The sequence below is a fragment of the Parasteatoda tepidariorum genome, chromosome 6 (assembly GCF_982258835.1).
Source record: "Parasteatoda tepidariorum strain Cologne lab strain chromosome 6, Ptep-v5.0, whole genome shotgun sequence".
NCBI classification, from domain to species: Eukaryota; Metazoa; Arthropoda; class Arachnida; order Araneae; family Theridiidae; genus Parasteatoda; species Parasteatoda tepidariorum.
The window spans coordinates 70,589,250-70,601,538 of record NC_141760.1 but is presented as its reverse complement, the minus strand read 5'-3'; the positions used below and the strand labels follow the sequence as shown (position 1 = coordinate 70,601,538).

General features: G+C 28.2%; 1 protein-coding gene across 4 annotated transcripts in view; it reads left to right on the top strand.

Annotated features, from left to right (window-relative positions):
- The window catches only part of LOC107456467 (kin of IRRE-like protein 1), a 224,475-nt gene that overhangs the window by 193,818 nt on the left and 18,368 nt on the right, over positions 1-12,289 (top strand). For all 4 annotated transcript variants that reach the window (XM_087166016.1, XM_087166018.1, XM_087166017.1 and 1 more), the window contains one exon: positions 2,017-2,044. In XM_087166016.1, the coding sequence (XP_087022142.1) occupies positions 2,017-2,044 (28 nt within the window). The remainder of the gene's footprint in view (positions 1-2,016; positions 2,045-12,289) is intronic.

Genomic DNA, 12,289 nt, shown 5'->3' with positions numbered 1-12,289 from the left:
ATTTCTTTTTTTTTAAATTTTTAAAGAAAAATATTGCTGAGTTGAAAGCTAAAGCGGTATTGGGTAATGCCTTTAAAAAATCACCGAAGCAATCGAACAAATGTGTTCTGAAAATCAGGAATTAGTATACTGAACAATCATTTTTCTCTTAGGTAATTTAGGGTAAAGAATATCGGGCAACTGTATACTGGAAATTGGCTGAGACATCACTTTTGAGTTTTAACTCGGTTATCTCTAAACTGGTTGTTATCAATGACATATAGATTTTAAAAAAAATTAGGCATTTATTTTAAAATAAAAACAGAAAAATTCAAACATTATGTTTTTTTTAAATAAGACATTAAAAGAATTGTAGATTAGAAGAATAGAAGTAAACTTGAACATATAAAAATATGAATATTTGTAAGCAAGTAATTGTAAAAAAAGCATATCTGTTCACCATAAATCTCAGTGAAAAAATTTATATTAACACTTAATTAACACTTAAAATTATTGAAGAAAATTTTTGTCAATGAATTTACCTTTTAAAGTCAGTTACTATATCTGGATGATTTTTTTTCACATTTTATATTTGAAAATTGTTAAGGTATTTAGTTAAAGTTATTAAATTTCAAGTCAAATATTCAGTATATTTTTTTAATATTTAGAAATATTTTTGAAAGAGCGCTACATTTATATGGTTGTTTGCTTGATAAAGAGAAATCTAAGTTAGCAATGATATGTATCGCTTAAACAAGGGACACTATTTAAAATTTCTTTTGTTGAAAAAAGGAATCAACTACAAAACTGTTTATATAAATTATAACTTCAGAAACTTTTGTATTAAGCAAAATAACTAAATTTCTTGAAGTTCCAACAAAAATTTTTCAAAATAACTAAAACTTTTTTAAAACTAAAATTTTACTTCAAAATTGTAATGAGAGAAAATAATTTTTAAAATTACAATTCAAACGACTGTAGATAGTAATACAAAATAGCTTAAGGAACATAGCACACATTGCATCATTCGTACTTAGAACTTCAAGACCTGCTTAATATCAACTACTTTGCTTCGAAAATCATTCTGATCACAGTACTAACAGACACTCCAGATACAGATCCATCCAAGGCCCAATAGAGATGTATGGCTAGTGAGATTAGTGATAAATGAGAGGTTAAGAAAAGTTTTCTATCGTAGTTTTAATTTTGACAAAATACCTTCCAAATTTATTTCCAATTAAAAACTCTTTAGGGATGTATACTTTCATATGTAAGATAATCATTTAAAATTTTCAGTGCTTGACAACTCAAAAAAATTAAAAAACATTAAGCGTGACCGTTGATTCCCACAAACCAAAGACAAAAAATTTAGATGGTAAAATCATAGTTAAATAAAACAAAAAGACATTTCCAAGTTCTAGCAATAAAGAAAATTCTAAATTAATGTCAAAAACTATTTTCAAATATTGTTTTAATTTTTGATTATCACTTAAAAAATTCTAAGAAAAACTTTAGAGTATTTCTAATGCATCAAATACACTTTTTACTTGTCTAAAATAAAAATCTGTAATTTCCAAACTTTCATTATTTTCAATTTCGAGATTATTAAATTTCTTTCTCCTTCCCAACAATGCAATATCCCAGTTCTTCCTTGGAAACTTTTATGCAATTTCTTTTCTTTACGATATGTCAAGTAATTATGCTTTTGTTTTGAATTTCTTACGCCAAAAGAAATCTCCAAGATTTTCGCGTTTCTGTTTTATCTCATTTCACATGCACAGAAGGCATATTCTCACGCAAATTACGGCTGGGCGAATATTTTACTTTTCTTCTCTGAGCAACTGCAGTGGATAACCCCAAAAGTACCACTAAAGCATATTTTTTTTCCACATACATTTATCCATTCGTCTCCATAAGCGTAGTGCTGCACTTTGTGATATTTACTCTTTACCCGGAACAAAAAGAAAGTTTTAGATAGCTTGCGAGATAACAATATTTTATAGACAACTCATAAATGTCTGTATCTTTTCTTTTCAGGATCCGGGGAAGGACCAGCGAGGGAAAAGTAAGTTCTAACTTCCATTCTTTCAAATAATTCCCTCGAATGTCTCATAATTATTTTTCTTATGGCTTTTGTTTAAAAGTTGAATTTGGCCTCGATCTAAATGTTACACTTCCTCGCAATAAATATAAAAGTTAATGATCATAAAAATGCATTAGGTATTTAATAGTTCTCTAAAAGTTTTTGAGCAGTTTTAACTTAGTTCATAAGGTGATTAAATTTTAAATAAACTTGTTATACTTAATAGAAATTTCAGTTGAAATAATAGCGTTTTTATGAAACTTTAATAATTTTAAATATTTAAACTCAAAATTTTAAGTTTAGCATAATTATTTAACAAAGATTTGTGTAATCCAACAGAAACCAAAGAGGCCAACAGAGATGGATATAGGTATAAGGAATTTCACATTTCGCATTGTAAGCTTTAGTTAAAGGAATTTAATCTAAATTCCAGTTTTTTAAGTTATTTCGCTTTTGAATATATTGCTCATGGGGTGCAATAGCGGCACAGCTTAAAAAATCAAGTTTTGAGATAAGTGGGTTTAAAGTTTTCATTGCTAAGCAAAATGCATAAGAAATGCTTTAGTTTGCTTAAACAACGATTACCTTCAAGTTGAATTTAGAGTTGTGCTCGTATCGGGGCTAAAGAGAATAGAAGGACTAGTTCACTCCGCTCTTAGAGCTGAAGCTACGATTTCCCTCCTCGTGACGTCACTGTGTCCACAGATCTCGGAGATCGCAAGCAAAGATATGATAACTTTGCATCTTTCTCTTTGTAAAAATAAGTTAGACTTTTTCTGGTTATTAGCCTTCAAACTTTACGTAATTAACACATTATTTCCGTTCATAAACATAGTTCAAAAAAAACTTTCTTGGTTATTATATTAAAAAAAATACCATTTTAAACTTATAAAAATGTTTTGCTAGTTGGTGAAAATGACACGATAAATACTTTATTTTAAAAAGTTCAGTTTTAATTTTAACTATTAAGAAATGTGAAGGCATGTATCGACACTTTTTTTATCTACATATTCTTTTATAACGATAAGTTAAGTTAAATTTAGAATCCATGATTTTAAAATATGTCGTTAATAGCAATTTGTTCATACTTAATCATTAGGAAACATCAACCTTAAACGCTAATTACTGAAACAAAATAATAATTTAGGTTCATAAGGACATTAGAAATTTTGCAATTGTTTATAGACATTTAAATTTACGATGATATAATTTATAGATATTTAAATTGAAGAGAATATATTTTTTAAAAAAAATCATAAATATTTGGAATAACTACATTAAAAAATATATATTATGAAATTAGGAGAATTTCAACTATATACTATATATTTTATTTATACTTTTTATTTACATTTTAATTTTCCTTGACTTTATCCATTTTTTAATTCTTTTCACCTGCCTTTCTTTATGAAAAAACGAGGCGGTTTCTATTTAGATAATGAATTTTTATAAAAGTTCTTTTCGACAGAATAAACGTATTGCTGTTTTATATTAACTGCGTCATTTCGGAATCCATTCTTTACATAGTTGTTCATTTACTTTAGGGAACACGCGAAAAATTATACTTTTTCCTTTTGTTTTTGTATCAGAATTTTTGCAAGTTGCAATCGCGCAAACTGGCATTTCGATAATAGTTTTAAATTCTTGTAAATTCACTACAAAAACTGAGGAAAGTCATTATAGAAAATAACAAATGTCTTAGAATATCTCGCAAAAAGAAATGATCCAATATTAGTTAGAGCTAGTAAGGCCAAACGCTCCGTTCTTGAAATAAAAGTGCGAGCTTTGCGCCAAAGTGACGTCACTAGAGTGACGTCGGAGGATCGGCGTGGAGAGAGATACTTCAAAGGAGTGAACCAGCCCTTCTATTCACTTTAGCCCTGTGCTCGTATTGCAGCTCCTGAGCAATATTGTGGTAAACAAAGAAAAGCAGTAGAAATCTTCGGTGTTGCATTTTATAATTTCGCGCAATAATTTTAGTAAAGAGTGTAAAAAAATCTATATCAGTTTGGTAACGAGACTAAAGAACAATGAGCTATATTTACAGAAAACTATTTGATTGATTGCATGCATAAGCACATAAGTCATGGGCATTTTTTTTTCTATTTTCAAAAAAAATAAATCGAAAATCAGACAAGAGCGCAACTTATATCCGACATAACTAACCTTTAAAATTATTTACAAACAATTGTGTCTGTTATAACAGACAGTGGGAGATACATAAAATAACACATCGCTATATGTCTCATAGCTATTTTAAGTAATAAATTTTAACGCTATATATATATATATATATATATATATATATATATATATATATATATATATATATATATATATATATATATATATATATATATATATATATATATATCTGTTGTTAATAAAATAATAAACTTATATTTATTTAAAACAATATATATATAAATTGTTGATTTTAAAGTACATATCCAGAGTGAATTAGTAAAGGGAAACATTTAAACATTTGCTTGCATCCTAATTGAAAACAATCTTCAAACATTTCTGTTCCAAATGAATTTATATCCTTGCTCAAGTTTATTTAGTTATTTTTAACGTCATAAAAATGTTTTAATTTATTTTGTAATGCAAACAAAGTTGTGTAAAGCCAGAAATTGGATTAAGGCCATTAAGTAGTATGCTTTTAATTCAATTACTGTAGAAGTAAACAAATTTTATGGTCGTCTTTACGATCACGCTTCGGATTACCCTTCATTATTTCGCAATCAATGAAGAGCACTTTAAAGAATCCTGAGTGGTGTTATACGAAGAAAGAGTTGATACACTGTTTGAAATGTCGGCCTGAGTTGATTAAGAACAAAGCTGAACGTAAGCAGCTTTATGTCTTAGGATTAATTAATGATGTCGAAAGAAATTAAACAACCATTCCACAACACTCATATATTGGCGGGTGGTTTTCCAAGAGCTTATGGCAATAATTGGTGACGGTTAAGATTATGTTGATTGACGGAGATCTTTTTTTTTCTTTGTTACACTTTTTTCTGACTTTGGATAGAATGTATTTTACATTAAAAATCAATTCAAAATATTTCAACATATAAAAATGTACTGAAAAACTCTACTATGATGAAAATAATTTATACTTGATCGCTTTTTACTCTTTTTACTGAGAGTTGTATGCTTTCTTTTGCAAATATTTTAGGCGGCCAAATATCATGCAATCTTAAACAAATTTGTTATGAAGCAAAAATTTTGAAGTTATATTACTAAGTCACATTTCAAATAAAACGAATTATGACTGAGGATTATTTAATGATGTCGAAATTAATGTTGGAAATTAATTAATTAATTTATGATGTCGAAAGAAATTAAGCAACCATTCCACAACACTCATATATTGGTGGGTGGTTTTTCAAGAGCTTATGGCAATAATTGGTGACGCTTAAAATTATGCTGATTGGCGGTGATCCTTTCTTTTTCTCTTTGTTACAATTTTTTCTTGGTGAACTTAATTTTTTTAGTTTTCGAATGAATGTATTTTGCATTGAAAACCAATTTAAAATATTTCAATGTATGAAAATGTACTGAAAAACTCTACTATGATGAAAATACTTTATACTTGATCGCTTTTTACTGAGAGTTGTATGTTTGCTTTTGAATTTATTTTAGGCGGCCAATATCGTGCAATCTTAAACAAATTTGTTTCGAAACAAAAATTTGAAGTCATATTACAAAGTCACATTTTAAATAAAACGAGTTATGACTGCACTTTAAAATTTGACTAATTGCAAGTTATTTAGATTTAGAAGACGGAATAAACTAGTTAAAATTCAAAAACTAAATGTACTTATCGAGGACAAATTAATATTACGAAATCTTTGTCAGAATGTGGATGTAACAAAATAACTCCTTAATCTTCAAACCATTTATAATTGCTGTAAGGGACATACAAGCGTTGTTTTTTTCCTTTGTGTCCCTTACAGTACAGTTAATATTACTAAGCTAATATTACAAAATTTTAGTAAGAATGTGGGAGCAACAAAATAACTCCATAATCTTCAAACCAATTATAATTGCTGTAAGGGACCTACAAGCATTGTTATATACCTTTGTGCCCCTTACAATACAGACCCACTGTGAAGATACATTCCCTTTAATTTAACTTGCATTAACTTAACTTTTTAATTTAACTTGCAGAAAAATAAACGTTGTATTTAATTGTTTTTAAATATTTTTTACAGATCCTTATGTTATAGATCCTTTGTTATAAAACGACGCAAATCTTCTCCAAATACATTATTTCAAAAATAGAAACCATTGAATTTAACTTTATTTACTAAATGAAATTGCATGTACTGCAAAAAGTTCCGAAGATAAAATTACGGTAAAAAATATCGCAAATCAGGGAGCCGATACTTTTTACCGTAAAATCCTTTTTTATCAAAATATTTTAAAGAATAAAAACTCTGATAAATCGTAATTTTTACATTGAAAGTTATAATAAAATTACTCTAATTAAATAAATATGTCTGTAAAAATTTCAATTTAATATTTTAGGATAAAAATGGGCCTTAAGATAAAATGTATTTTATGAATGATGCACACAAAGTGGCTGTACATTATAAAGTATTTTGATCCAGAATTTTTGATATACAGTTTAACCAATTTGTTTTAACTAACTGTCGTGCCACAGGTCCCTGGTTCGATCTTCGGACCGGGCAAGATTGACTCACCTTTCATCCCTTCAGTGGGTCGATAAATGAGTACCAAGCATGCGTGGGAACAAAACACTGGGGGTTCCGCGTTCGGTTGACCACCTGACAGGAACATCTGTTACCGCATCCCAGAGCCCAAGGTCAAGAAAACTGAGATGGCCACAGTAGGCCTTAACCCTTTATGGGCCATCGCGCCGCTGAGTTTAGTTTTAAATATTGTTAAATTTGATGATTTAAATATTAAATAAAATATTTAGAGAAGGTTTGCGGTATTCTATTACAAAGGATCTACAAAATACGGATTTATAAAACAAATATAAAATAATAAAATAACATAAAATTTTATGTTTACGGTTATAACTTAAATTAAAATATTATGATTTAATTGATTGTTTTCGAAAGGAAATGTTTTTATAGAAAGACAGTTTTTATAGACTGCAATAGACACAAATCTAAATACCAGTCCTTGTATGTCCATTACAGAAATTATAAGTGGTTTAAAGATTACTTAATTAATTTATCACACCCAATATATTAACTAGCAACGTATAACTTTAGCTTGAATTTGTTCTCACTTGATAAGTAAATTTTTTTCTTGTTGGTTCTTGTTAATTGTTCTTACATTTGGAGTCAATTTCGACATCAAATTTTTTCTGCTAATATAAAGTACATAAACGATTTTAAACAAGTTAAGAAAACTGAATGGAAGAGGTACGTACGTAAATTAATAAAGCACTAAAAATTATAAACAAGCGAAGAAAAATTACTAACACTTACAAATGTTCCACAGTGAGTATCTGTTTTCATTACAAAAACATAAAAAAAAGTGTCTACAAAACAAACCAATAATTCATTACAATTGTAATTTACAAATGCTTAGTTAATATAAAGATGTTTTAGTTGCCCTACATTCTAAAGCCTCAAAATTTAATTAATTGCATTCTTTCTGCTGGTTTAAACTAAATCCAACAGACTGATAAAAATACTACAATATAACAAATCCTTACTTTTTAACAAGGAATCGATTTCATTCGAATGGTTTTCTATAAGATCTTCACTGCAAAAAGAAAACTCGATTTTACTCAGTTGAGATACAGGAAAGATGAATTTAAGAAACTTTTTTTTTCGCTGACAAGGAAAGAAAAAAAAAACTTTTTCCCATTCTTTCGACCATCGGAATCTGAAAAATCTCACCACGTCTTCGAAGTCCGCATAAAAGACGCATCGATTGCTTTTGAAGAATGTGCTAATAATAACTGAATATCAAAGAGTTACTAATCACAAAATCAATCGTCTTCCAACTCACTAGTAAGATTCATCTAACAAAAGATCTATGCATCTCGCATTGTGCCGTTCATTTTATGGTACTATTTAGGTCATGTCATTGACTATGACCTACTGGATTTTTATTATATTTCAAACTCTTTCAAGAAGATTTGAAAAATTGAGAATTTAATTGCTTTTTCGATCTCTACCTTTCTCTAGGGAAACAGTTTACGGTGAGATTGCGGCTGATATAATTGTTTACCCGGCGTTGTTCATTACTTTATGGAGATTTACGATTTTTGAAATATTTGAAAGTTGCTCTTACATTATGTATTATATTCCAGTAAATTTTGATTGGGCAATCACTTTTTACTTCAGATAAAATCTCTGTAGGAAATGTCGTTCAAATGTATACTGGGCAACAGCCAAAATTCAGTGCTAAATTATTACTGGTTAATATAGTTTTTAATTTCAATACATACGTCGAAAAATTTAGTATTATTCCCTATCAAGTTTTTGTATTGTTATTCTTCGATAGTATTAAACGGCTTTCCCATTATAAAACATAATATTGAACACCTAAATCACTGTCAGCAGAGGTAATTAAGAGATGTAGAATTGAAAATGTTAAAGATGTGGAATTAAAAAAACATAATGCAGACTTAAGTGTTATGCACATAATAATATTAATACAATATATATATATATGATTGATTTTCACGAAACATGACAATTTGGACCAAAAAATTTCTTCGAATTTAAAGTCTTCAAAATAATCTAACATTTTTTTGTATACTTCTTTAGCTGCACTTATTAATATCTTATAGACAGCAGTGTAGTTTATTGACATTTGCTCGAGAAAAAAAAATAAAATAGAAATTCACCAAATCTTGAATGTCAGGAAAATGACATATTATCTTCGAAGTTTAAAAAACAGTCATTTTAAGTTAATAGTAAGTAACTCAACTTAAGCCTATATGTTAGATGGACCATAAATTGCTTAAATTAATTCTTTTTATCCACTGTAGAAAGAAACAAAAAATTTTTTGTTGCTAATATGTACAGAATAAAATTGTGTATAATAATCAATCATTAATAAATAAATAACTTTGATTACATCCAAGCATATTACAATCATACATAAACTTGGTATTAGGTTAATATTTGCTTTCCCTCCTTACAGTATTAGCAGTTAAAAAGAATTTCTGGTAACACTTCAATGTCCTGGCATTCATAAGCCAGGAAAATGACAGCCAGGATAATGACAAATTCGCCATTTTATAATATATAACTTTACTTTAATTTAATATTTTTAGACGAAGGCGTTTATATTCTGCAGAAAACAACAGTATATCTTAAAATAACTCAGATAAATCTATGTAGTTTTTGCTATTAGTGATTTCAAGAAGTCAGGAAAATGACAGTATAAAAACCTACTCACCTTGAAAATTTTTTTCAAATAGATTTTGAACCAGAAAATTGGTTCTTTATTCATGCAACAAGACATGTTCAGATAGGAGGGTATCTAATCAATCTATTAACATAAGCGCTATCTTTTTTGGTTATAAATCACTAAATAAAAGTAGCCAAGAAAATGACAGATTTTCATGGCACAAACAAATTATTGACAGAAAAACAAGTTTTTATTGACAAGAATTATTGACAAGTTTTAGTAAACAATACCCTCTCCTTATATTCTAGAAATGCTTACATAGGATTAGATAAAAAAAAATTTAAAAATGTATGGGAAGTTTTGAAGCTAGTTATTATTGGAAATATTGTTTGGGACAAGCCAGGAAAATGACATTTTGATATTCAATTAAATTTTTTAAGTATACAAAACAGTCAATGCTAGTTTGCAATGTTGCAGTCAATGCTAGTTTGCAAAATTTTGCAATGTTTAGAAATAAATAAAATTCATAAAAAGATAATAAATAAATTCATAAATAAATAAAATTCATAAATAAATAAAATTCATAAATAAATAAAATTCAAAATAGCACATCTTGATCATTAGAGGCTGATTTATAAAACATCTGCTCACAGCTACTCAGTCTAAAATCCCTATCACTATATTTAAAGTTTAGAAAATATTTACTCGAAGTTCTAACGAGGACTAAAACAAAGTAGTCTTCTAAATTTTACTAAGTCTTTTAACCATCGAGTTTAAGGATCTATTACAATCTGTAATAAACATCATTAAACTCCATTCAAAGTTCGCAACCACTAGTAAGTGCAGAAAATAGCAATTTCAAAAGACGAGTTTGAGATTCAGCTTAAGGTGTCATTGCTTTGAGTTACAAAAATCTATATTTGGCAGCCGTAGAAGCTTGTTTCGAGTTTGATGATCGTTAAGCAGAGAAGATAATTTCTCCATTAATTACGAAACTTCTTAAGTTCAGCTTCTGTATTCTTCCCTGCGGACTCTTTTGCCATCGATTACTAAGATTTTTATTGCTCTTACCACATTTGGCGTTGTTTCGCTGCGAGGAAACGAAGAATTTAATGGTAAAAATTGCTCATAGCTAAAATATTTTAACCTAAGGTTTAGAGTTATTATAATGTTCTAGGAATAAAGGTTTAAGTGTATTGATTTATTTGTTATGATGAAAAAAGCTCAGTTGTAAACATGGGAATAGCTTAGACCTTGAGTTCTGAGCGTATAAATGCTGATCTACTTTAAGAAACAAGTGAAATCAAAACATTTATTTTTCAAAATAAAATTGCTAGATGTTTTAAAAAATTCCTCTCCAGTTTAAAAATACAACATAATAATAACTATTTTTTATATAATTTGAACACCTTTATCAGAAAGTAACAACTATCATTTTTTTTTGCTACAAGCTTAGCAAATAGAACTAACAGTAGCTAACTTATCTCGTTCTTTTATTTTTACATTAACTTTGTTTTCTCTTTATAGTGGTAGTTTCAGAAAGTAAAAATATCTTACATTATACAAGTTATTTTCATTTAAAGTGGAGAAAAAACGAAAGTCTAAATCATTATTACGGCGGTAAATATACAGTTTCGTATGGTAGTGCCATTTCTGGTAAAAAAAAATCCTAATTCTAAAAATAAGACCCAAAATGTATGGTTCTTAAATCTTGCAATCAATAATTTTTCGGTTTTAAGGGTTTTTGGAAAAATTCTCGTTTTCTAAATTTTAGTTCTTCTTACCACATAATTTTGTAAAAAAATATAGAGCCGAAAAGTAAAATTTAACCGAATAAATTGTTTTGATACCATGCTTTAAAATGTCATGAAAAATTACCAAATTTTACTACATTTACTAACTTTAATCGCATATTAAAAAACAATACTTTGTTATTTTTACCAAAATGTATACTTACTAAGCGTTTTGATCTTCTCATAGAGTAAGAAACATGATATATTTTACCGAGTTCTGGTAGTTTTCAGAATAATTTTTTTCGCAATGTGTATTGAACTCTCTATTATAGAAATTAAGTTCAATTTCAAAGTAGAACTAGTTAGATTTCAAAATTAGTATTAGAAAATCGATAAGATAAGTTTTCCAATGCGTAATACCCCAATTTTACCTAAATGAGATAATGCTACCAAAAGCAATTTTAAACATTTGGTAAAGTTGTGTAAAAAGGCTGTTACTAGCTCTAATGTGAGCTAATTGAATACTTCTGTAATGGGAGAGTTTGAAAATTCTTCCGTGGATTTCTTTTTTATATGCCAAATGCTGGTGAATATTCTGTTATCTTTTATAAATTATTTTCCCGTCGAACAAACTTCTATAAATGGGCATTGTCGAATTCATTCTCTTCTTAACTTATATCAACTCATTTTATAACTTAGAGAAGTGGCCTTTTAAATAACATAATAATTTTTTTTAAATAACAATTTATTTATTTGTTATTTTACCTAATTAAAACAAAGCAGTCACATAACACGAAAAAAGAGGGTATTCAAACTGTCAACTGTGAGAAAAACCGTTTATTAACTGCTCCTACCTAATACAATTTAACTAAAGGAATTTTATCACACAAATACGACACATATGGTAGAGCCACTTGTCCTTGAAGCTGGGTACCTATTATTAAGGTAAAGCATTAATCAGTCAATCTCATGACCGATAGAACGGGAGTTCGAGTTCCACCATTGATACAGCAGTATTTCATACATTCCTTTTAATACGTACAGTGTTTCGAGTCTCCAGCACTCCCCAATTTTTAATCCTGGACTTTTAGAATACTCTAACGCCTTATAGATGGTAGCACCATAAAGCTGCTTAACACAG